Source organism: Myotis yumanensis, unplaced genomic scaffold (assembly GCF_028538775.1).
Source record: "Myotis yumanensis isolate MYYU_CA2020_CCGP unplaced genomic scaffold, mMyoYum1.0.hap1 SCAF_6, whole genome shotgun sequence".
Lineage (NCBI taxonomy): Eukaryota > Metazoa > Chordata > Mammalia > Chiroptera > Vespertilionidae > Myotis > Myotis yumanensis.
The window spans coordinates 2,361,666-2,386,826 of record NW_027223757.1 but is presented as its reverse complement, the minus strand read 5'-3'; the positions used below and the strand labels follow the sequence as shown (position 1 = coordinate 2,386,826).

General features: G+C 57.7%; 1 protein-coding gene and 1 long non-coding RNA gene across 4 annotated transcripts in view; one reads left to right on the top strand and one right to left on the bottom strand.

Annotated features, from left to right (window-relative positions):
* Window positions 1–14,523, top strand: part of PACRG (parkin coregulated) — a 299,322-nt gene extending 284,799 nt beyond the window's left edge. For both annotated transcript variants that reach the window (XM_070419164.1, XM_070419162.1), the window contains one exon: window positions 13,960–14,523. In XM_070419164.1, the coding sequence (XP_070275265.1) occupies window positions 13,960–14,120 (161 nt within the window). In that variant the 3' untranslated portion in view covers window positions 14,121–14,523. The remainder of the gene's footprint in view (window positions 1–13,959) is intronic.
* Window positions 14,524–19,070: 4,547 nt separating this feature from the next.
* Window positions 19,071–23,123, bottom strand: LOC139012986 (uncharacterized). 2 transcript variants are annotated; one of them, XR_011471907.1, is made up of 3 exons: window positions 22,553–23,123; window positions 21,326–21,537; window positions 19,071–19,767 (listed from the first exon to the last, which is right to left on the bottom strand). It is a non-coding gene; the product is annotated as an uncharacterized lncRNA (long non-coding RNA). The 2 variants fall into 2 exon arrangements; XR_011471908.1 differs by lacking the exon at window positions 22,553–23,123 and adding an exon at window positions 21,709–21,927.
* Window positions 23,124–25,161: the final 2,038 nt, after the last annotated feature.

The window sequence follows — 25,161 nt, the reverse complement described above, 5'->3', positions numbered from 1 at the left end:
AGCAAACTGAGGAATGGGAGGTGGGAGGGGGTGGGAGGGCGGTGCAGTCACAAGGAAAGGACGTCAAGAAAGCTTTTTAGAAACCTAAGCACTTGCAAGTGTCCTTCCTACTGGAGGTGATCAATTTCTCTAAGTAATTTATTGATTATGGATTTCCTCCGCATTTCCTCAGAGTCCCTCGGGGTCTTTCAGTTCCCAGGGACGGCGGCCCAGGGGAACCCGGAGAGGTCCCCGCAGCTCCCAGGCCGCCCCTGGCTCTGAGGCGGCTCGCTGAGTCGTAGGAAGAAGCCGGGCTGCGTGTCTTGTGCTGCAGAAAACTCGCTCCCAAACCGCCTGCGCCGGCTTCCAGGGCACCGAGGCTGATTCTCTTATAGAAACGACCCAACAGACAGACAAATAGGCTGCAGCTCAGAACACACCCTTCTCATAGGAAAGAACAACCCACGGAGCCAAAAAAAAAGGGGGGGGATTGAAAAATGTTACTCCTCCTCAGTAATTAAGAAACGTGAACTAAAGCCACATTGAGTAGCCTTCCGCCGGCCCTGAGTCAGGAAACACGCTGTTCACGGTACCGCCGGGCCGGGGGCCACAGGTGGGCTCCCGCGCCGCTGGGCACGCTGAACCCGGCCTGGCCTTCAGACGCCGGCGTGGCCGTGTCTACACCGGCAGCTAGACCTGTGCTCACTGTGAGGCAGCGAGCTCCCTTGTGAGGGTGGGTCCGAGGAAACAGTAGAGCTAGCGGGAAAGGCTGTGGGCACAGAAATGGCTGCTGCGTGGTCATCGGGACGGACGGTGGGACTCGGCGTGGATGTCAGGGCCCTGACGGAGGCGCTGGCCGAGCGCTTTCACCCCTTCCACTCACGGCCGTAAAGTCCTTAGAAATTGCGATTGTGTGTCTCAGCGTCGGAAGGACGTGACAGCTGGTGAGACCGTGCTCCAGCCTCAGGGCCTCTGCCTTTGCTGCTCCGCACGGCCTCCTCCGGCGCCAGCTCCCCCCTCCCCCGTCTCAGTGGACAGTCATGTTCTCAGGAGACCCTCCCGGGCGCCGAGCCTGCAGATCCTCAGCCCTTCCCGCCTCAGGGCCTGCTCCCGTGCCTCCTAGAGCTTCTCGCCCTGAACACTCCCCTGCGCAGTGGTGCTGGTGCATGAGCGGCTCTTCCTCCAGGCCCTCATCCACGCTGGTCCTGCACTCTACCCGCAGCTGCGGGACCACCGCGTGCGTGACCTTGAAATCACAGAGGCTGCACCACTACATCCGAGTTCCCTTCGGAACCCGGCTCCTGATTTCCCCTGTGGGTCTCCCGCCTCATTCCCCTCGTCCTCCAACTGGGAAGCCAGTGTGCAAACGTCCCGAGGATGGGGCTCCCGGTGTGTGGGGTGAACCAGGTAGCAATAACCTCCCCCTCCTGTGTGACTTGAAGACAAAGGGCTCAGATCCTGCTCTGGTTCCGAGGCTGTAGAGTGAGCCATTTTATTCAACGACTAGATGCCCGATACACGAAATTCCTGCAAGAGTAGGCCTTCCTTCCCCCGGCACCGGCTTCCCTCTGGCCGCCGGCAGAAACCTGGGACCCGGGCTTCCCTCACAGCCCCGGCTTCGTCCAGAAGAACGTCCAGTCTGATTAGCATATTATGCTTTTATTATTGTAGATCAAGCAGAACGCTTGCTCGTGGTGTCCTGTGGGCAATGCTGCTTGTCTGTCGGAGAGTGGAGTTGGAGACAGGCTGGGGCGCTGATCAGAGTGGCTGCAGTGGTCACAATTGCCGCCGAAATTTACCAGTGGCGTGTCATGGTCATGAGACATAACATGTTCTCTTACTTCATCCTTGCCCTGTCCCTCCAGGCAGGGGTGATGGCACCTGTTTCCATCAGAGATTCAACAACGGGCGAGGCCCCTGAGCCGGAGGCAGCGCTGTTTGCATTGCACAGGGAGCCTGTGCCCAGGCCGGCCCTGGGGGTACAGCACTTCCTTCCCACGCGGCCTTGGGCTCACCTCCTCTTCAAACCCTGAGGCAGGGAAAGCAACTGTGTGCACTAAAGGGAGGAATTTCAGCGATAAAAATGTAACTCCGGCAAATAAACACCCTTTATTCAAAAGTAGCCAACGTCAGCGCATTTCTCCTATCGGCATTTGCAAAAGCTTTAGTTTCAATTCTTGTGCAAACCCAATTTTGCTGCTCCGGCAAATTACTGGACCAGGTTTTCATCTCCCGCCCACAGTTTAAACACCTCTCTCTCTCTCTCTCTCTCTCTCTCTCCCACCCACTCTTTTCACCACGTGGTGAGAACTTTGATTGGACTTCAGCAAGGCCCTGGGCGTTCTCGGGCAGGCTCGAGTCTTTTCGGATTGTGTCGGCTCTAATGGGCTCGGTGGCAACGAGGCTGTCCCTGGGCCACTTTGGCTCCCCAGCGCAGAAGCTGGTAAGGAGTGGCCGTCGGGGCTTGGAAAGCTACCGCGCGGCTATTCTCAGCTGAAACGTTGAGAAAGGTTTCTCCGCCGTCACTTTCACACAGTGAGCTCAGGTCAGCCCGGCCAATAGCTTTGATTTGTTCATCAAATATATTATTTTTGCGTTCATCGAGCTCATTCGACGGGAGAGGTTCCCGCTCTGTAGAACGTCCAGCTAATTGCTTGGAAGTGTGTTCCCATTTCGCACCCAATAATTCATTTTGGAAACGTCGAAGGGCAGACAGCTCCGGCAAGCTGGGGTGTCTCCCAGAAGCGGGGGCTGGTCTGCGGAGACTGTGCACTGCGCTCCTTCATCGGAAGCAGCACTAGAGGGTTTATCTATGTATTTATGTTCTGCAGTAGAATAGACGGTACGCGGAGGCCGTGTGGTCCCCGCCCTGTGGCTCCACGCCCCTCCGTGCGGGCTGTCAATCACTTTCTGCTATGACGGCATCGCCAGTGGACACACCAGCTTCTCAGTCCTGAGTTCACCACGTCGATGAAATTCCAGATTCCACTAGAGATCATTTGAGAAGTACCTTTCCCCATGGTTTACTGCATTTGCTGACGACACTTGTTAGAAATCTGACATTTCGCCCTGGCCGGTGTGGCTCAGTGGATAGAGCATCAGCCTGTAAGCCAAAGGGTCCCGGGTTCAATTCTGGTCAAGGGCATATACCTTAGTTGCAGGCTCCACCCTGGCCCAGGCCCTTGTCGGGGCTCCTGCAGGAGGCAACTAGATGTGTTTCTTGCACATCGATGTTTCTCTCTGTCTTTCCCTCTCTCTTCCACTTTCTCTAAAAACCAATGGAAAAATACCCTCAGGTGAGGATTTTTTTAAAAAAGAAAGAAAGAAACCTGACATGGCTTTTTTCATTTCTGTGCCTTAGTCACACACAACACAAAATCAGAGCTGAACATAGGCTGTATCATTAATGTTTCCTGAAAACGGAAACCTGTGCCAACAGCTGTCATTCTGGCTCATTTTTTAGTTTTCAGCATCAGCCTCAAGTAGTGAAATTACTTCCAACAAGTTTGCATCTCTCCTGAAAGCAGGCATCAATATTTTCTTTCCAGCAGAAATCATTATTTGGCTATTTCTTGCGTTGGCTGAAAAGTACCATGTAGCTCCATAAGAAATTATATTCACCCAAATTTAGATATTCAGTGAAAACACTATTTTAAAAATCCAGTATTTTTTTTTCATCTTAGAGCAAAGGCTGCTCATATAGTGAATGGGATAATCTGGTTTTTCATTTTGGAAAGAGAAAATTTTTCCTTTCAAATTTAAGGGTGACTCGGGTAAACCCCACTTTAAACCAAGGCAGACTTTGGAAAAGAGAGGAGGCTATTTAACTGCCGGCCCCTCTATGTGCTTAAACTCACCTTTTCAAATTCACAGAAATACTATTGCTGAGGGTGAGAACTCATAAGTATGTGAATAGCAAATAAAGAATAAGAATTAGTTTAATTACAGTCTCCACATTTAACATACAATGTATTTAGAACTGAATTTACTTATATAATACTAGAGGCCCGGTGCACAAAATTCGTGCACTGGGCGGGTGAGTGAGATGGGGGGGTTCCTCAGCCTGGCCTGTGCCCTCTTGAAGTCTGGGAGCCCCGAGATCGATGCCCCACAGAGGGAGGCTCCGCCCCATCTGCCACAGCCCGCTGGCCAGTTGCCTGGGCCTCCTTCTGCGGCGTGATCATGGGGCGATGGCGGGGCCCCTGACCAATGGCATTGCACCCGCCTTGGCTGGCCTGGTGCCAGTGGGTGTCATAGCATGGTCGTCTGGGCGGTGGTCCCACTGTATGGCTGTTCAGTCTATTTGCATATTACGCTTTTATTATTATAGATCTGGATTCAGAAACCCCATGAAGTGGGCATTAGTTTATTCATGTATCCCTTTCACAGTTGTCTAGTTTGCACTTGATGCCAACACGTGAGGCTTATACCTCGTGTGATCCTGTCTCTCAAGAGGTGGGGAAGTGTAGGAAAACTACATAAACATAAAACACGGCCCAAGGTCCAGAGCAGGGGTGGGGAACGGTTTTTCTGCCAAGGGCCATGTGGATATTTATAACATCATTCACTGAACATAATTCACGTCATATAAATTTATGTTGCTACGAGGAAAGCTCCTAGAGGTATTTAATTTGTAGTCCTGCCTGCGGTTGCCTTGGCAGGGCCAGACCAAATGATTTCACAGGCCTGACACAGCCCATGGGCCGGACGTTCCCCACCCCTGGCCTAGAGTGGCGTGTGGACGAGGGAGGTGGGGGTTACTGACTACTGCGCCAGGAATTCAAAGGAAGGAAAGAGGATTGTGGGGTCAACTCCACAGAGGAAATAAATTCCAAACCAGCCTTGAGAGAGGTCAGCTTCGACTGCCCAGGAGTGGGAGGGGAGTGTATTCCTACGCAGAATTTTAAAGACCTGAATAGAAATCTCACACCTTGGGGTTGGGGAGAAATCCAGTCTGAGTGGAGAGGAAGGTCCTGCTGGGAAGAAGCAAAATATAAGACCAGTCTCAGAAGGGAGAGCAGGTGCCAGAGGCCCCAGGGGACGGGGCATTTGAATCTGATCTGTCCTGCGACATGGCGATGCTACTTATTAATCAAGAGGAAGCGTGGTTAGGAAATTGATCTGCAGGGTGAACTAGGAAGAGGAGAGCGTGAAGGTGGGAAGCTCAAGTAGGTGATGACCTACATCGGGGTGGACTGGGGGTCAACTGGAATCCGATTGATGGAACCGTCCACGGGGCTCTACACAACAGCCAACCAAACAGAGCGAAGGCGGAGACAAAGAGGACCTGAACTTCTCAGCGCATCCCAGGGCTCCTCTCGGCATTGGACTCCCTCAGGTTCCACGCAGGAGTCCAGAGAAACCGTTTCCTGAAGGGACATAGAGACCCACCACTCTTCCTGGAGGCTGGGAAGCTGGACTCAGATTCAAAAACTGCCCCAACATCTGTGGCTTGAATTGGGCTTTTTTTTTTTTTTTAAAGGACAAAGACCATTCGGATGCCTCCAGGACTTCTCCTTTTCTCCACCTCCACCCCTTTCCACGATCCTGCAGAGGCAGGTTCTCCAGCGACTCAGGTCTCACTCTGCCAGGCATCCCTCCACCTGGACAGCGGCTCTCAGCCGCCGCTCCGTCTCGCGCACATTGAAGCCCTATCACTTCCCCATCCGAACACCATGAAACTCACACCCAGAGATCTAGAAACAGCATGTGAGCCCTCGTGAAGACTGGAGGGACGGGATGTGAAATTAATCCTAGAGTCGCCCATGTTCCTGATGTGTTCTATGAAAAAGTCCTTGAAATCAGGCAGCCTCGACTTGTGTCATTCTGCTTATATCTCTGCAAAGGATGTCATGGCTTCAAGGATGTACAATGAAGCAAAGAGAGCGTAATAGTCTATATATAAAGGGAAGTTAAGATGAACCAGTTCACTGGCTGCAGGTGGCGGGCTCTCTCCCCCACATCTCACACCTAGGCCCTCTCTCCTAAAGATATCCCTTCTCTCCGGGGTTCAAGTTCTTCTTCCAGGTACCAAGGCCACGTTACTGCTCCCTGGCTCACTCTCTGTGTTGACTCGGACGTTCCCGTTACCCTCCTGTCACACGTCAGCAGACCCCCAGTCTCTCTGTTTCCGCCACCCCAGCCTCAGGTCGTGCCTGGGTCATGTACCAAGGTGTCTCACCTCTCCACACCTCCGCTTGCTCCTCTGAGCAGGGGAGCCGGCCATACTACTCAGCTCCTAGGGCCAGTCTTAGTTTCAGGAGGCATTGTGCTGGCATTCCTGTTGTTGTTATGGTGACCCGCCAGGAGATAAGCCGCAGGGAATAGGTTGAAGACGAGAGTTGGAACCAGAACTCTCTCTTCCTTTTCAGGCCCGGGCTTCCCAGTGAACCATGTTGGCCAACAAGAAAGAAAACTTCCATGTCAGACAAGTCCTTACCCAGAGAGGAGCGTAACTCACCAGACTTCCGTCAGCTGAATCTATTTTAAAAATCAATGTGTACATTTGATTTTTATTCTAAGGGATCAGAGTCTACACAGGCCTATTGAAATAGCAGACGAGAGTACTGTTGGGTGGTGTGCCAGCAAATACTTTGAGGTTTTGACAGCGTTCTCTTCCTTAACTAGAACTAATTACATAAACGTTGGTCCTTCCGGGTCTTCTTGGAACTTGATTTGAAAGCTGGATTTGATGCTCATGAGATTTGCGACTTGCTCTGCAGAATTACACCGTTGCTTTGTGATCACTTTTCCAGTTCAAAACACATTGAATAATCATCATTTCCAAAGTGTGTTTCAAAGTTATACTGTGATATAAAACGTGATGTTGGTATGGGTAGGAGCCGGAAACCTCCCAAAATGTAGTCCCTTCTTTGTACAGGGGAGGTGACTGAGATTCGGAGAAGGTAAGACACCTGTCTATAGTTAAACTGCTAGTAAGCTATTGAACATTGTAGCTACTAAATTATTGAAATATTATATGACAAGTTATGTGCCTCGAAGTCCAATTTCCCCCCACTATACCAGTACACTCCAGTGTTGTCATTGCTAGTGTCTACTTTGCAGTTGGAAAATGGCAGTTGTTTAGAAATTTTCATTGTGTAGCTGATGGGAAATGTAAATATTTCATTGACAATTGGGCCAAGATGATCATCTTTGGTTTCACAGTGATCAGCGCCCCCGTTCAGAAGGTGCAACCCTTTCCCTGAGCTTTCAAATCTCCGGTGGCTCAGCAGCCTCTTGCTTTAATCACCTGCCTCCTGTGTCAGAGAAGGAGGAAGAGAGGGAGACATCCGGCTAGGAATCGGGGTCTTGCTTCAAAGCTTTTATCTTCAGAGGAAAGAAACCCTGTGAATCCCACTCATGTCAACAAGATCTGAGGGGATTTGAGGTACTGAAGCCGGTGGACACCTCTAGCATGCCAGATGCTGCGGTTATAAGTTTTTGGTTGCAAAACCATCACAACGTTGATTCGCACCTCCCCACCACGAACCAAGGCGCTGGCGCCGCCCATCGTAAAGTCGTACTGAAGAGTCTGCTGGAAACCGTCACTTCACAAGAGGATATGAGGTCACCCAGGAAGGGCGGGCTGTGTAGGCCAAACACGGGAACACCCGAGCTCTGAATGGGATGTCACGTTATGGTTAAGAAGAGAAAAAGAAAGAGGCAAAAAAAGGTCAGTTCCCTCAAAGTATGGACAGCAAAGCCAAAAGCAGGAAGTGCAGCCTTTGTTCAGGATTCTAAAGGGGTCTGACCTCACAACATCGCCCCCGAAGGCTCCCCTTAGAGTGCAGAAGAAGGAACCGGCCCTTGGTTTTCCTCCCGTCTTCCATTTCGCTTCTGTTCTCTCATCTCCAGAGACGACCACAGCGGAATTCGTAGTTGTTGCTACTGTAATTTTCTAGACTTTATGGGAGAAAGGCTTTTATTCCAAAACAGATAACACTGTTTCTATAAAGTAAATTGAGTTCAAACTAACTCCAAATAAACAGACATTTCCGACAAAACAAATGTTGACAATTCAATCTAGGTCTTGAGTTCAACATTTCTTAAAAGATCAAATATCTCCGTGCCTCTCTTTCCTCCCTATCTTAATTCTGATTAAAAAAGAAAACAAGCTCAAAAGCAACCATTTCCAGACTCATAAATATCATGAGTTATCTTTTTAATGACATCTTGTTAGATGAGTCATCTTTTTAATACTTCGCTCTCGGAAAATGTCAGCTTATGTGCAAACAGGGACTGAGTTTGGGTCATCGCAATCTCATAACTGCGAGGCCTGCTAAGCCCGAAGGGGGAATGTGCTGAGTCATCCAACGGGAAGTCTGCGATGGTTTAATGGCACCGAGAAACATAATAACAGCACTTGCTGCAGGCTCCACCTGCACACACCTGCCAGGACCTGAACCCAGGCCCCCCCGGGCTCCCCCTCTCTCTAGCAATGAGGGCACCGATGCACAGTGGGCAGGGGCGGCTCCAGCTGTGGCTGATGCCCGAGGCGGCAGGTCCTGGCAGGTGAAACTCCCTCAGCTGGCTCTGAGTGCTGGACATTTTTTAGCTCAGCGTTTGAGGAAACCAAAAATGCCTTTTCTGATCCAAAAAGAAATGATTCGGTGCCTCCTGTGAGCATTTTTATAAACTTCCGCTCAGCATTGCTTTGCGGAGAATGTCCGGCCCAGGTGGGCACGCACCGGAGGACCCACGTCCTCTGGGCACACGAGCACACCGTCAGCCCTCGGTCCCTACTCTGTCCCAGGGACACTCTCCTCCAGAGAAAAGCTTCAGGCCGGGAGCAGGCCCAGGCTGACAGGTGGAGGGGTGCCCAGCGCTCCCCTCCTGGGGCCCTGCCCTGCCCCAGGCCCCCCTGCGCCCCTCTGAGGGCAAGGCTGTGCTTCCGGGGCAGATTCGCAGTTAACGAAAGCGCTTCTTCTCCCGAAATCACACTGATTGGCCTTCCTATGGGGGCCAGAAAGGCCAGGCCAATTTACCTATCGTTTCATCTGTGAGCGAAATGCATCCGCTGCAGGTCTGCGGAGAGAGCCCCTGGAGCAGGCAGGTGCGTGTTTGCAGTTCCGACGCCCTAAACCAGTGGTCGGCAAACCGCGGCTTGCGAGGCACATGCGGCTCTTTGGCCACTTGAGTGTGGCTCTTCCACAAAATACCACGTGCGGGCGCACACGTACAGTGCGATTGAAACTTCGTGGCCCATGCATGGAAGCCGGTTTTCGGCCTGGGCGAGTCTATTTTGAAGAAGTGGTTCGGAAGTGGGGGGTGTCGGTTGGTCGGGTGACGTGAGATGTTGTGGAGTGAAAGAAGATGTAGAGTTGAGGATTGAGAAAGGTATGTTGAGATGATTTGTACATATAGAGAGGATGAACGAAAGGAGATAGACGAAACAAGTGTACAAGACGAGTGTGGATAGGAGAGTTGGAAGGGGTCGACCTCAGCAAACGTACCTCAATCAGATTGAGGATGTTTTTAGCAAAGGCCAGCTTAGGAGTACCCTAATTAAGTTAATACCAATGTACCTGCCTATATAGTTTAAGTTTAAAAAATTTGGCTCTCAAAAGAAATTTCAGTCGTTGTACTGTTGATATTTGGCTCTGTTGACTAAAGAGTTTGCCGACCACTGGCCTAACGATGCTCTCGTTTCCAGATAACCAGTGTGCGTACCTGTTCCCACCAGCATGTGTGTGACGTGTGACGTTTAACTCGAGAGTCAGGAAGATCCAAACTGCAGTGCACGCTCCTCGGGGCCCCAGGGCCACATGTCAGTGTTTGCTGCTCTTCCCGTCTCTGAGGTGGAGGAGCCGAGGGCCCCGCCGACTACACCTCACACACATCTGATTCGGACGCAGGTGCTGGAGCCAGTGGAGGCACCAGGGGCCGCAGCCGGGCTCCGGGCTCAGGGGGCACCATCCGTCCTGTTTCATGGCGGGTGCGAGTGACCACTGTGTCCTAAGCTAGGCTTCCCCGGCGAGACGACACCCCCCCCCCCCCCCCGCCGCCGCTGTAACCCCAAGCAGGAGCCTTTCCCTCGGGCGCCGTTGCCCGCAGCGCCTGGCTGGGTGCGTGGCCTGCAGGCGGACAGCAGGCCACAGCGACCACCACGGACGCTGCCAGCGAAGGTGCCATGTGCCCGGGTGGGAAGTCCTTGCTCTGGCCGCCCACATTGTCCCTTTTTCAGTTTTTCCCTTTTTCCTATAATAGTCATAACTTTAAAAAGAAAAAGAATAAAAGCTTCTACACAGCCCAGAAATTGCAAAAAAGCTCAGAGGACATTTCATCGAAACCCTACGTGACACGTGTCTGCCGCCCGCTCACGTGTGCTGCTTAGCAGACATCATGTGACGTGTGTGGCGTGTGTCTGTCACCTTCCTCTGCCGTGACCCTGGGCGACGACGTGTCATGGCAGCCACTTCCCCCATGAGCCGCGTTCATGCCCAGGAGGATGCCACCGCCAGCCTGAGAGGGGCAGGGGCCCGTCCCAGCACGCCCACTTCGGGCCCAAGTGGCATCTAGGGAGAGACGGTCCCCGGTGGGGACAGATTAAAGAGGGCGAGACAGAGAGCGTGCCAGGGTGTTAGCCTGTTAGCCGTAGCGCCTGCGTCGTCAGTAGCCATCAGAGGAACGAATGCACTTACAGCAATTCCCACGCGGGAACAGCGGTCAAGCGCTGGTCACATGCCTCCCACAGGCGGGAGACTGAGAGGCGCAAGCCCCACTCCCCACCTTCTCCCTTCAGCAGCGCACTGTCCCCTCCCCCCGCTGCAGGCCGACGGGTTGGCTTATAAAGAAAACACAGCTTTTGCATCATCAATGTGTCTTTTTAGCTGCTGGACATGAAACAGGCTCCTAGCTTCCCACACTGAATTGTCATCTTCCTCATCAGAACGGACGATGGTAAATGCCCACCCCTTCCAAGCGTCCGATTCTCGCGGCGTCCTTTCCCCCAAAAGCGCAGACACACACTTAGAATGACGATAAAAGCAGTGTTTACTCAAATCCATTCCATTTTCAAAACTGAGCTCTCAGCTGTTGAAGTGTGTATACATTTGGGGGGAGGGGGGACACCCTGTATTTAACATGGTGAGCTCACACGAATCCCCTCAAGTTCAGATTCTCAAGGACACGGACCCTCTTGCCCGTTTGAAAGGGGGGCCCCCTTGCTCCCCGCCTCTCCCTGAGCTGTCCCCCCGTCGTCTACTTGGGGACACAGAGGGACATGTTCCTTCTGCCTCTCTCCCGCCCAGCGACGCTTCTGCAGCCACAGAGCAGTTCAACGCCAACCCACTTTCTGAACAAGCAACTTCCATTCTGCTCTGTTCTTTTTATCACTTGGGTGTACACACTGTGGAGAAACAAAAAAGCTACATAGTTTGCTCACTCCTACAGTTCAATGTTTTCTGAAAAGTAAGAATGGGTTATTATTGAACGAAGGGGTTGCTCGTCAGGGCGGCATTCTGCAAGGCCGTGGAAAACAGGGTGGGTGAAGCTGCCTTTGTGTGCGGACTTTCCAAGCCCCTCGCCTCCGCCGGGAAAATATGCCGCATGGTCTATTCAGTGCCTGACCTTTGACTAATACGCCAACAAAAGGCGCCATTTATTAGTGATCGGCTTGCGTCGCTTTGTCCGTAAGGAACTGGCTCAAGCCTGTCACGACTCAGCACCGTCACCGATGACATTCCCCGTGCGCCCACCCGGACGTCTGTGCCCTGGGTTTGGCTGTTCTGTGGCCACGTAGGTCCTGCCACCTGCCCCGAAAGTTCATCAGGAGTGTCACCTGGGGGAGGGGGAGGGGGGACGGGGGAGGCCCTCGAAGATCAGCCCCTCCGATTGGAACCCTGGGACGACGAAGCTGTTTCTAATAGATACGCTCTCCAATGTCCACCTCCCTGGTCACACGGGGCCCTGTCTGTCCCTGTCCCTCCTGCCCCTTCCTGGCACCTGTGCTGCTTTTGTCCTCTCTCTTTTGGACTTTCTTCTCTAACATGTTTTCTCTCCACACACACCCCTACCTCCTCCTCCTCTCAACTCAACCCAAAGACCTCCGATTCCAAAGTCCCCCAGATGGACCGAGACCACTTGCCCTCGCTGAGGGCGGGACTCACTTAGACTGCCGTGTACATCTTTTAAAAAAGGAAAGAGGGAAGGAAGGAAGGAAGGAAGGAAGGAAGGAAGGAAGGAAGGAAGCAGGGAGGGAAGGAGGGAGGGAGGTAGGGAGGGAGGAAGGGAGGAAGGAAGGAAGGGAGGGAGGGAGGGAGGAAGGAAGGGGAAAGCCTGCTTGCTTTAAGAGTGTATTGGTCTGCCTTTTTTTTTAAGTTTATCTTTTGCTCAAAAACAATCGGGCATGAGCCCTTGGGTCAAGCATTGTCTCTTGTGCGTGTTCTTGGTAACTGTCGCCTGTGGGTAGTTTAGCCGATCAGCTGCTCTGTAACTCAGACTTCCATCCCGCCCCCCCCCCCCCCCCCCCAGCTCCCCATGGGAGAGCAGAAAACCCGCCTCCTTGCCAGGCTGCGGGAGCCGCTCTGAGCTCCCTGTGAATCTGATGGGCGCTATAGCGTGAGACTCCGGTCTCTTCTCTGCCTGCAAACCGGCCTGTCCACTGCCCTGACCCCGCCCAAGGAGGGAATCGGGGACCAGCCGTGTGCGCTGTGGAGACGGTGATAGGAAGAACTGCTAACGCATGCCGTGTGGGGCTGTCATTGCCACTGTATTTTGATCTGAACCATTACTCAGTCTCTTTTCAAACGTCCCAAAAAACCAGGGAGAAAAGGCTTGAAATCCCATTTTTCCCTCCTTAACAGTATTTTCATATATGGCTCCGGAATGTTTATCTTGCTTGGATGTGAAATAGTTTATCTCGTAAAACGCACACATTCCAGGGGCTCTTCCCGCCCAGCCTCCTCACTCTCATCACAGCTAAGAGGGGCCTGTTAGCAGAGGCGCAGTGACCACTCGCCCACTGGGGGAGTCCGCGTGGACGTCCTGGGACACCGGAGTGACATGCCCGCGAATGTGGGCAGTGACTGTGACTGTGACCAGAGAACAAAGCCGTGGCGTTGTCAGCCTCTGGACTGAAGCGAAGGTCCCCTGTCTGTCAGGTGCCCGTGCACTTGGGTACCTGGCCCAGGCCTCTCCCGGGCCGGGCGGCCACGTGCTTGCTCCCGGCGAGTGAGAGTGCGTGCCCTGTGAGGCCTGGGGAACGTCCACGCCGGGTCCCCCTCACTGGCCAGCCCGAGGGGTCCCTGCCTCAGGGCCGGCTGCAGCGGCCACGGGGAGGCTGGGCCTCCGTGGGGACCTCCAGGCACCCGCCCCGGGCTGACCGCCCGCCTGGGCTTAGAGAGACTCCCAAACCAGCAGAAACTCCCCGTGAAACCGTCACTGAAACTGCCATCCAGATGGTAGGGACCAGTCGGGAGCCGTCACAGCAGCAAAGACACGTCCCCCAGCCCCCTGCACCCAGAGGGGTGGGACCCACTCGAAAACAGCTCTCGGGTTAGGGACACGGCCCTGGGGGACAGAGATAAAAGCCACACAGACATGGGGAGTCCCAGCCTCTCCCTCCAGAGACCATCCAGTGAGCCGCACGGGCCACACCTCCCCTGCCCGAGGCTGCTCCTTCTAGACCCCGTCGGGGTTTTGAAGGACTCGAGGCCCAAGAGGACAGTCTCCGTGTCACTGTTGATTCGAGGAAGAGGTGCCCCGACCCCTGAGCTGTGCTGTCGCCATGACGACCCACACGGCCTCCCGTTTCTTTAGATGAATTCGCATCCGCTCCCGCCTGGGACGCGGTGCTTTTGTACGTCTGTCTGTCACCTCTCCCCAAACCCCGCAAGGTCGCGTGCAAATGTGCAAGCAGGCGATGCTGGCGTCCCCTGACCCGCCCCCCGAGGTGGCGCCCAGGCTGGTAGGCTGGTGTGCGGGGCGCCGCGGGGGCCACAGGGCAGTAACGGCCTCTCTGTGTGTTTCCCGACCCAGTGAACTCCGGGGACGGCATCGACTACAGCCAGCAGAGGAGGGAGAACGTGGGCGACCTGATCCAGGAGACGCTGGGGGCCTTCGAGCGCTACGGGGGAGAAGAGGCGTTCATCAACATCAAGTACATGGTGCCCACCTACGAGTCCTGCCTGCTCAACTAGCCGCCGGCCGCCGGGCGGGGCCGCCGGGGGAGGGGTCCCCCGTGCTCCGGTCATGGGTCTGCGCGGGGCTCCTCTCCTTCTCCGACTCCTCCAGCGGCTGGGACAGTGGCCTCGGCCGGGCGCTCGCCCGCTGGGAGCAAGGCTTCCCGATACATAAATTGTGCCTGTTTCTTAGATTACAATAGTGTCCTGTGCTCATTTGTCCCCGAGGAGCAGTGCCCCTTTCCAGCGCAGCCTCCACTGTATAGACAATAAACGACAATTTCCATACGTGACTCAGCCATGGCCCTTGTGTGTCCGCCGGCCCCAAGGGTGGTGTCCGGGCTGGAAGGAGCGGTTATGCCGGCTGCTTACAGGTGTTTGTCACGGAGACAAGCGCCAGCTCGGCAGCACCTCTGGGACCACCGATAAACCCGCGAGCCCGGCCGGCGTGGCTCAGTGGTTGAGCGTCGACCTATGACCCAGGAGGTCACGGTTCCATTCCTGTCAGGGCCCAGGCCCAGGTTGCGGGCTCGATCCCCAGTGTGGGGCCTGCAGGAGGCAGCCGATCTAGGGTTCTCTCTCATCACTGATGCTTCTTTCTATCTCTCTCTCACCCTATCCCTTCTCTGAGATCAATAAAAACATATTTAAAACAAACAAACAAAACCCCAAGAAAGGTAACTCTGTGTCCCAAGGACACAGCCCTGAACCTCGGCTGGAACCGTAACCCAAGCTTCCAGCCTGGAGTCGGGGCTCACAGGAGCTCCGGGCCGTGTGGGGCGGGGGAGGAAGGAGACTGGGTCCAGGGGGCGCAGGGTGAGGTGTGGAAGGGAACCCGGAACACGTGACTTTGGACAGTGCCAGTCTGGATGCTTATCCCTCCATGTGGGGCAGGGCCTGGCATGCTGCTGACAGATGTGGTCCAGCGGTTTGTTTAGGGCTTGTCTTCACGTGGGATAGTGACTTCCATGCGTTGTAATCATTTGATCTTAATGAACAGCCCTTGCAACGAACAAATTTGTTTCCTTTCCTGGGCAATTCACCTGCCCCTTCCTCCTCCCGCCACCTGCATGGTTCTCCGGCCGCGCTCTGTAGGTCCGATGGCGGGATCTGGGAATTTTATTGAGACCAAAAAAATAGACAAAGAACATGCACTTTCCCTTCAACTGGAAAGGGAAAAAGGGCCCCGAAAGGAGGGCCCACCGGTGGGCACTCAGCCCTGACAGCGGCCCCGCAGCTGGCCCGGCGGGAGCTTGGGCATCGGAAACTCCGCCCAGGAAGCCTCCTTCTGCAGCCATTTCTGCACGAAAGTGGGGCTAGGAGATGCGAACCCCACCCACTGAGCACGGCCTAGAGGTCATGGTCACTCGTTGGTTGAGACCAGTTTCCGAAGGCAAACACCGCATTTGACACCTTGCTCCTGACCCATGTTCCCGGGTCCCTGGCTGGGTGCAGGGAGGCCAGCCAGCGTCCGGGAGCCACGGCACAGCTCCTGTGAGCACTTTTGCAGGTAAACAGAGATGCATGACTAGGTAGGACACGTTGGCTGTGGTGTGTAATGTTTTGAAAAGGCCTCGCTGGAACCAGCGCCAACAGGTCACGGCAGGTTTTCCTCAAACGATGATATTCGGTGGCGCCCATCAGCACGCCTCTGGCGTCGGTGATGTGGGCGAGGGCGCCGTGTCCGCGTGCTGCCGGGGAGGTGGGGGCTTGCTGGTGCCTTTGGCCGTTCCTGCTGGAATTTCCCACGTGGCTGTCAGGGCTCAGGAGCCGGCCTGGCCTCTCGCTCTGGGTCATGCTCACAAAAACTGCCTGGCGTGGGAGTGAGAGGACCGCCCCCCCACACACACACATGCACACACGCATGCACACACGCACATGCACACGCTCACACACACATGCGCACACACACACATGCACGCGCCCCCCCACACACACACACACACATGCACACTTAGCCAAGAGCCTCGCCTTGGTTTGGGATTAAAGCCTCGGGGTTCACTTCCCAGCCCTGTGACTGTGGCTTCGCTGCCCCAGGCGAGCCATTGAACCCCCTGAGCCTCTGGCTCCAGCCCGGTGGACAGCGATGACGCCGGCCTGCAGGAATGCTGCCCGGCCGCGGTGGAGGGAGCGCCGGTGCGGTTCCTCATGCCCGTGGGCCCTTATTTCAGAGAGAAGCAGCAGAGCCACCATGGCTCCCCTCCTCCCGCAGAGCCATGCCCACCGGGGAGCTCTTCCGGCCACACGAGGCTTCCTCCAGGACAGCGAGGGGCTTTGGCATCGACAGGTCATCTGGCAGGAAACCCAAATGCCTGCCAGGCAGGGCCGTGTTTTCTGGAGACTTTGAGGCAAACACTGTCTCCCAGCAGGAAGCAGGGGCGGCCTGCCCTCTGCCTCTCCACCCGGGCTGCTTGCCCTTCGCCCCCCAAGGCAACGTCTCGTCAGCTCCCTCAGCCCCTTGCCGAGCGGGGATGGGGTCAGGCTGCCCGCTGAGCCCACCGGAGAGGGTGCCATCCTGCTGCGCTTTAACTGGAAACTTCCTTTCAAAAGGACGGAGAAGCGGGAGCACCGAGCGCCCGAGGGAGCAGGTCTCTGTCCTGTGGGACCGTCTGCCCTTTGCGGGAAGCCGCCGGCCAGGTGCGGGGTGTCTGGGTGGGACCCTGAGCCCGTGACTCAAGTGCTTCAGAGCCCGGAGCTGGTCACTGAGACCCGGCCTCCCCCCTGGGCAGCCTCGCTCCCGAGTGGCTGCCAGGCCCAGGGCCGAGCCAGGAGGGGGACCCGCAGAACGGGCTTTGAGGTCTCTTTCCCCTGAGTAGCTGCCCTGTGACCTTGAGCACGTTATGGAAACTCTCAAACTCAAATCCCTCACCCCGATGGCTCAGCCATGTCTGCCTTCAGGTCTGTGACAAGCCCCCAGCACAAAGGCTGAGGGCTCAGCGGGTAACCCAGCGGAGAAATGGAAACATGGGGGGCTGAGAGGTCCCCTGTGACAGCAGCCTGGCGCCTGGAGCAGAGAGGTGCTCCCTCACTGTGTGACACGGGGGAAGGGGGGCAGGTCCAGTGAGGTCCCCACAGGCCGGGCGTGGTCCCTGGCCCCTCACAGGTGTAGGTCTTGGCTCTGGCACGGGGCCTGCTGAGGAAGATGTCAGGTCTCTCAGCAGCCCCCCTGCCCCCCTGGAGGGCGCCCCTCGGGCACTGCCTCATCTTCGAGGGCTTCCCGCCATCACTGGAAGGACCGCGCCGTTTCCATGGGCTGACTGCGCGCAGAAATGGGACGTTCGGAAACTGTGAAATGGTGGCAGGCTGGGGTGCGGAGAGGGGCTTTTAAATGGAAGGTTTCTAAACAAGCACACACACCCTTAGGCCCTCGGGGGCTCCCAGGGAGCCCTCCAGGAAACCGGGGTGTGGGCTGCGGACCTGTCGGGGCGCCATCCTGCAGAGACGCTGACACCAAGCAATTTGAAGTCTATTCCAATGCCCCTGCGTCGCTCGCTGCGTTTAGCTATTTTGAGATGTTTATCGTGAGGCCTTTGTGCACAAAGACCGGTTTCATTGTGCAAAAGGGATAGACCTGGGAGATGGAGTCAGAAGATCTCCAATGTTTGTGAACAGTTCCCTCCACTGGGTCAGGGCCCAGGCCATTTGCTCCGGGCTCGCTCCCACCGCAGCAAAATGCCTGTGCTCACACTGTCCACGTCCCGTCAGAGGCTCTGTGCCTGTGCCCACACCGTCCACGCCCGGTCAGAGGCTCTGTGCCTGTGCTCACACCGTCCACGCCCGGTCAGAGGCTCTGTGCCTGTGCCCACACCGTCCATGCCCGGTCAGAGGCTCTGTGCCTGTGCCCACACCGTCCACGCCTGGTCAGAGGGTCTGTGCCTGTGCTCACACTGTCCACACCCGGTCAGAGGCTCTGTGCCTGTGCCCACACCGTCCACGCCCGGTCAGAGGGTCTGTGCCTGTGCTCACACTGTCCACGCCCAGTCAGAGGGTCTGTGCCTGTGCCCACACCGTCCACACCCGGTCAGAGGCTCTGTGCCTGTGCCCACACCGTCCACACCCCGTCAGAGGGTCTGTGCCTGTGCCCTCACAGTCCACGCCCTGTCAGAGGGTCTGTGCCTGTGCCCACACCGTCCACACCCCGTCAGAGGGTCTGTGCCTGTGCCCTCACAGTCCACGCCCTGTCAGAGGGTCTGTGCCTGTGCTCACACCGTCCACGCCCGGTCAGAGGGTCTGTGCCTGTGCCCACACCATCCACGCCCGGTCAGAGGCTCTGTGCCTGTGCCCACACCGGCCACGCCCGGTCAGAGGGTCTGTGCCTGTGCCCACACCGGCCACGCCCGGTCAGAGGGTCTGTGCCTGTGCCCACACCGGCCACGCCCGGTCAGAGGGTCTGTGCCTGTGCCCACACCGTCCACGCCCGGTCAGAGGGTCTGTGCCTGTGCCCACACCATCCACGCCCGGTCAGAGGCTCTGTGCCTGTGCCCACACCGGCCACGCCCGGTCAGAGGGTCTGTGCCTGTGCCCACACCGTCCACGCCCGGTCAGAGGGTCTGTGCCTGTGCCCACACCGTCCACGCCCGGTCAGAGGGTCTGTGCCTGTGCCCACACCGTCCACGCCCGGTCAGAGGGTCTGTGCCTGTGCCCACACCGTCCACGCCCGGTCAGAGGGTCTGTGCCTGTGCCCACACCGTCCACGCCCGGTCAGAGGGTCTGTGCCTGTGCTCACACTGTCCATGCCCCGGCCGGAGGCTCTGCCTGCAGCCAGAACTGTGTCCTCGCTCAGCAAAGCCTGTGTCGCTGGATTCAATTCGCTGCATAATAGGAGCATTTTAGAACCAGAGCTCTGAATGGCCCTTTTGTCTCCTCCCTCATGCATCTGGGGCAGCAAACATGACATTGAAATGCAGCAAGAAACATGCCCCATAAAGAACTTGATTGATAAAAAGGTAAATTTTTAATAACCCCTCGCAGGCCCCATTCGAGAGGGGGGCGGGGCCGTCTGAGCAGGGCCTGTCCAGCTCTCCCAGGAACTCCCGCAGCAAAAGGACGTTTGGGGGGCAGAGGGACCCCCACTGCCAAGCATGCGGCACTGGGACAACCTCGGCCCCCAATCTAACCTCTCGGGGACCTTTGCTGAGCAGGGCGTCAATACCCACCCCCCCAGCGTGCTTTTCCCCGTCACTCAGAGCCAGCAAAAAGGACCCCGATGACGACACGCACGGACATGCTTTATAGGAGGCGGTAGACGGGTGCTCGGCCTTGCTTACATTTCTAATGGTGCCGCTGACGCAGCAGTGGCCACTCCGCTAGCAAATCCACAGCGCTGCAGGGTCCCGACCGAATGCAACCTTTCTCTGGAAAATCGCCATCAGCATCGGCAAAGCCAAACGGGGCAGAGGGCTTCTGCTTCCCGGGCAGCGAGAGGGGCCACCCAGCCCCCCTCCCGGGCTCGTCATCAGGGGCCCTAATGGGACGGTGCGTGTGACCCTCAGGGCCCTGGGCGGTGTGGGGATGGGGACGCTGCTCTCAGCGAGGGTCGGACATGGCGCTGGTTCCCCGAGCAGAGCTGCGGACGCAGACCAGGACGTCGGGGCCTGGGACACCTCGGTGGGCCTCCTTGGAACTGCGAGGGCTGTGGGTGGAGGCACAGGTACTCCAGACTGGCCTGAAAAGAGAGAATCTGGTCCCAACCTGAATCATAAAATTAAGTCTGGGGGTGGGGGTGGGGAAGGGGGAGCTGGAAGTGGGTGAGAGGCAGTCAGTCGGGATTTGGCTGGGACTCAGGTCAAGGCCAGGGTTGGAATGGCAGCTCCACCACCATGCGACGATGTTCACCTTCCCGCACACCCTCCCAGCCTCAGCTTCCCCATCTGAGGAATGGGCGGAAAGAACACTCCAGAAGGCCCTGAGGACTCAATGAGGTATTTTGTGAAAATCAAGTAAAACTGAGACTTAGTCTTTCCACGGAAGGCCTCTGGCCTGTCTCACTCTGAATATTTGATAAATGCGAGACCAATAGCATGAACGTGAACCCACACACGGAGACCCTCACCTGGCGCACGCGGCCGTCCGGTCACAATGACCGCGTGGGTCTGTGCTATGAGGTGCAGGTGTGACTTCAGGGCCGGGTGGGTGTTTCGTCACCCCCCCACCCCCCCACCCCCCGCATGGACAGGCCGTGTGCTCCTGGCTGAAAGGACCAAGGCCTGAAACTACGTGTTGTGTCCACGTTTCACACCTGGGCGGTGGCTGCCGTGTCCCTGCGGAGCGGCAAGCACTGCTCTTAGCCGCGTGAGCCCAACGCTCCGACGGACGGAGGGACAGTGTCCCCCCCAAAGACGGCCCCTCCCGATTCCTCACGGCGGCATCTCGGTGTCCCCCACCTTCCTGCATCGCGTTTCTCCAGAGCTTTCAGTCCCTCCTGGTCTTTAAAACCCGCTCCACAGCCTGTGGCTGGACAAACACATTTTATTGCCTGAGAGCCACAGGCACAGGCGGGGCGAGCGGGAGCGGGGGGAGCGCAGTGCGGTGGACTCGTGTGTTTCCGCGCCTGTGAGCTGTGCTTCTCCCCTCAAAGCTGCTCCTTTGGTGCCCTCGCTCCCTCCCGTGTCCGGGGCCTGGAGGGGGGGTCTCGGGATGGACGCTCCCTCCTGCAGAAGCGCGTGGGGTCCCAGGGGAGGACGCCCACTGCTCGCACCCGGGCGGGGGAGGAGGCAGGGGTTCCCGGGGCCTGTGCTCGTGTTGACCCGGGGCCTTCGCCTTGTGCACGGGCCACGGCCACTCTGCTCCATCACCCGAGGCTGCTTCGTGGCGGGGGGTCCGGGCCTCGGGTGACCTCCGACCTTCTCCTTGGCTGAGGCTGTGCCCAGGCTGCTCATGGCGCCTCCACCCCCGGGCAGGCCCAGAAGAGCCATAAGTGACATCAAGGGCACGAGGAGCAGGACACGTGGCCTGGAAGTCCCTGGGCACCACCCACTGCTGACACTCCCAGCCCCCTGGCAGCGGGGCGCGGGGAAATGGGGTTCAAAGACACACATTGGTCCAGGGCCACTCAGCTGGCCACAGTGATGCCCAGGGGCCAGCGTGACTCCAGGCCCCGTCACATCCCGGCTCCGGCGTGTCTGAGGAGGTCGTGGGGACCGGGGTCAGGCTCCCCGGCTCCAAAGAACAAAATCCCCCCGAGCTGGTGCCCCGGGGGACACCGAGGCCCGGGCCACACTTACCCTGCCCCAAGGCTGCGATGGCCCAGGGACTGCAGACCTGCCTTCCCACTGGACGCTCCGGGCGCGGCGGGGCCCAGCGGAGACTGTCCGGCAGGGTCACCGGGGCACATGGGGCCACGGACACTCAGACGTCCTCCCTACCCAGCACTCCAGGAGTCCTCGCCGTGAAGTTAACCCCTCGAGAAGTTGGTGACACAGTGAAGAGCGTTCACCTGAAGGACACGGCACAAAGGTGGGGGGTCTGCCCGGCCGCCCGCCCCCCACTCCCCACGTGTGCATTCCTTCCTGCTGCCTTCGCCCCGGCCTGGCCACCAGTCTAGCCAGGACTTTCCTCCTGGGGTTCGGGCCAGGGTGGCACCGCTAATGGTTCAGGAACTCCCCACCTCCGTGTCTTCCTCCCTTTCAAGTGGACGGGATCAGCCCCAAACCGCTGGGGGCTCGTGGCCCAGGAACGGCCGTGCAGGGGCCTGTTCCCCTCCTGTGCTCTGAGCGGTGAGGGCCAGCTCTGGACAGCAGGGCTCCTTCCAGGAGCAGACTCCGGGGTCCGATCGGGACGATGAGGCCCCTGGCCACACAGCACCTCCCCCCCACGGGCCTCAGAAGAGACCTCATAAAGCCCGGCCATCGGGGCTGCTCTGCAGGGAGCAGCCAGGCCCCCAAGATGCTGCGGCCCCTGCCTCCCGCAAGGGGCAAGCTTTGCCCGGGAGGAAGTGGGGCTTGGCCCGAGGTTGTGCCAGGGCCTGGGAACCCGCCCTCCCAGGGAGGGCAGGCGAGCTTCCTGGCCAGCCCGCGGCCTCCCAGGCTCCGGGCCCCTTTCTCCAGGCGGAGGGGCCGGGCTCGCGCTTTCTCACAGTCCTCTCTGCCGGAGGCACTTGCCATGGCGGTCACGCCAGGAAGCGGCTTTGTGCTCACTGGGCCGCTCTTTGTCCCCCAGCCTTTCTGCTCCCTCTAATCCTTTCTGGCCGCTGCGGGCATCCCCGGGGGCTGGGCCCAGCCTCGGCGACCTCTCTGGCAGGGCCCACACTGGGTCCTCACACCCCGCAGCCTCCTTCCCCCCTCCCCATTGTCCCTGGGTTTTCCAACTTCTTTTCTCTCGTGAATCCTAACAGCCCGGGTGCAGTGGGAGGCCTGGGGAAGCTGAGACGGGGCACGGGGACCATGGTTCGGTCCCGGCACAAACAGGAGCGTCCCGGGAAGCAGGTCGTGTTTCCACACCGTCGGTCCCACCTGTGAGACAGGACGTGGTGCAGCCGGTCTCCTTGGGTTGCAAAGTCATGTCCTCCTCATGTCGTCCATCCATCCATCGGCCGGCACCCCTAGACCTACTGCGGAAAGTCACGCCACACGACCACAGAGCCGATCGCCACGCTTGAGGCGGTGTGATCACCTGCTGGTCATTCGCCGAACACTGTCTGCCAGCGGTCACTCTTGGATAAATGCAGACTATAACCGTCGCCATGTGATTATTTATGTCGGCAAAATTACTACCGTGGTTTTTACAACCTATGGCTTATGCACTGAAATTTGTTCAAAATAACAGTGAGTCAATACCAAAAAACCAAAACCTTTGTTACTTTCATTATAAACAGATTTTGGTTAAAAGCCTTTTAGAATTAACAGGGTGCTCATTGTCACATATGACACAGGGGCCAGAAACTGTGTCCCTTAAGTCCGAAGTCTCTTAACTCAAGGCCCACAGAACCGAGGGTGTACTGTGTAGAAATGTGAATGTGCTCCTCTCGCTGGGGCTGGTCTCATTGTCTAATGTCGACAGTGTGCGTGTCCCGCTCCTGTTGGGGTTGCTTGTGTCCCCCCCCGCCCCCGCCCCCATTCCCCGGTGAAGCTGACCCCGCAGGAACCGAGAAGGTGACCTGCTGGGAAGTGGTCATCGCACGTAAGTAGGTTAGGATGAGCTCACCCCGCAGCAGGGGGGCCCCATGCCAAGGTCAGGGCTCCTTATGGAAAGAGGAAATGTGCACCCGGAGACGCACACAGGGAGGACACGTGAGGAGGAGGGCGGGGATGGGGCCGGGGAATGCCCAGGGCCACCAGCAGCGCTCCCAGAGCGGGAGAGGCCCGGGCAGGGCCGCCCGCACAGCCCGCCGCGGGGACAGCCCTGCTGACACCCTACCCTGAACTTCTAGCCTCCAGACTAGCCTTCTAGCCTTCATCGCCGTGTTCTCAGGCCCCGGTTTGTAGCACTCTTTGCTGCAGGCTTTCCAAGGAATACAGCATCTACCATAAATAAGAGATGACTTAAATTTAAAAACTAAAATAGGATTAAGGGGGGTGGGTGGGGGGGAGGGGGCCCCAGATACGCAGGTGGAAGCGCTCGGCGCCCCGGGAGCCTCTGTCTCCCAGGGCAGTAGGTGCCATTTCATAAACAGCTTTAATTACGAGAACATTCTTCCTCTGCTAAGCCCAGGGCTGCCTCTCTGGCTGTGCCGCCTCCCGCCCGGGATCTCATGAGTCACTCCCCGTGAGTCATGGCTCCTGGAGCTGAGCAGAGGACGGCCCCGCTCCTGGGAGCCACGGCTCAGCCGCACCCTCCTCACTCAGCCGCCCCTTCTCCCACCCCAGCACCCAGCACCCCAGCACGGAGCCCCCAAGGGCACCTGGGCGGACAGGGATCCCGGCCCACGTGGTGCCAGCGCCGCCTCCATGAGCTGGGAGTCTATTATTGTAATGAAACGCCTCGTCCTCCGGGGACGGCGAGGATGTGCACAGAAACCTGAGCCGCTGGGGCCGGCGGGTCGGAACTGCTTCCCAGAATAACCGCGCTGCTCCGTGCCCGGCCCTGGAGGCCGCCGCTTCCTGTGCGCACGCCCGGGAGTGAGGCGATGGTGTCTCACACACTGAAATGCAATCACCGGGACAATCGGAGGAAGTGTGGGCCCCCTCCTCTCGGCCAGAGCTGCGGAACCTGCTGACCGAAGGGATGAGATTTGCTCCGTTGCTGCAAAGGCCCAAAGACTTCCTTTCCCAAAAGAAAGGCCGGGAGGAAGGCCGCGTCCTTTGCCCACCTCCAGGGAGCCACAGGCACTCCATAGGCAGAAGCCCAGCCCCCGGCCCTCCTGCTCCCAGACCCAGGGCGACGGAGGGAGCTCCCATCAATCCAGAGGGGTCAGGGGAGGGAGACAGCCTCCTGAGGGAAGAGGAGGGAAAGGTAGATAAAGGGGGATAGAGAGAGGAGGAAGGTCCCTGGGGGTCTGGGAGGGTGTGGGAGGGAGGGCCAGGCCCCCAGCAGCCTCTGTGACCACCCTCTGTAAAGACTCAGCCCTTGAGCCCAAGCCCCACACTCCCCACGTGGTTCTCGCTGCCTCTGGGCTCCCCCTGGCCCTACACTCCTGCTCCGATGCCTCCCTGGGTCCCACCCCCTCAGGTAGAAGACATGTTCCAGCAGATGCCATCCCCTGGATCTGGGCCGGCCCTCGCGGTCCCAGGCCCTTCCCAGGCCCCTCCCCTGCCATGCCCTGTCCTCTCCTCGCCCGGGGGGCCAGGCAGAGCCTCCTGACACCCCCACGGAGCCCAGGCCTCTGCCCCAGGCTCCCTGTGCCCTTCCATTTGGATGTGGTTAACCTTGCATTCCACACCCTCCCACGGGCATCCAGGTGAGCAGAGAGCACCCCAGAGCTGGGTGTGACTGGAGCAGCCCCGCCCTAGCCAGACCCCCAACTGTGACCGTAGTAGAAGGGGCATCCCATTGATCTGCACCAGGAGCTGGGCCCTGGGACACTTCCCCACGGCCCCAGGGCAGAGGAGGCCCTCGCTGGGGCGAAGCTGGTCCCTCATGCACAAGGTGTGTGGAAGTGATGTCTGAAGCACGCAGCTGGGCG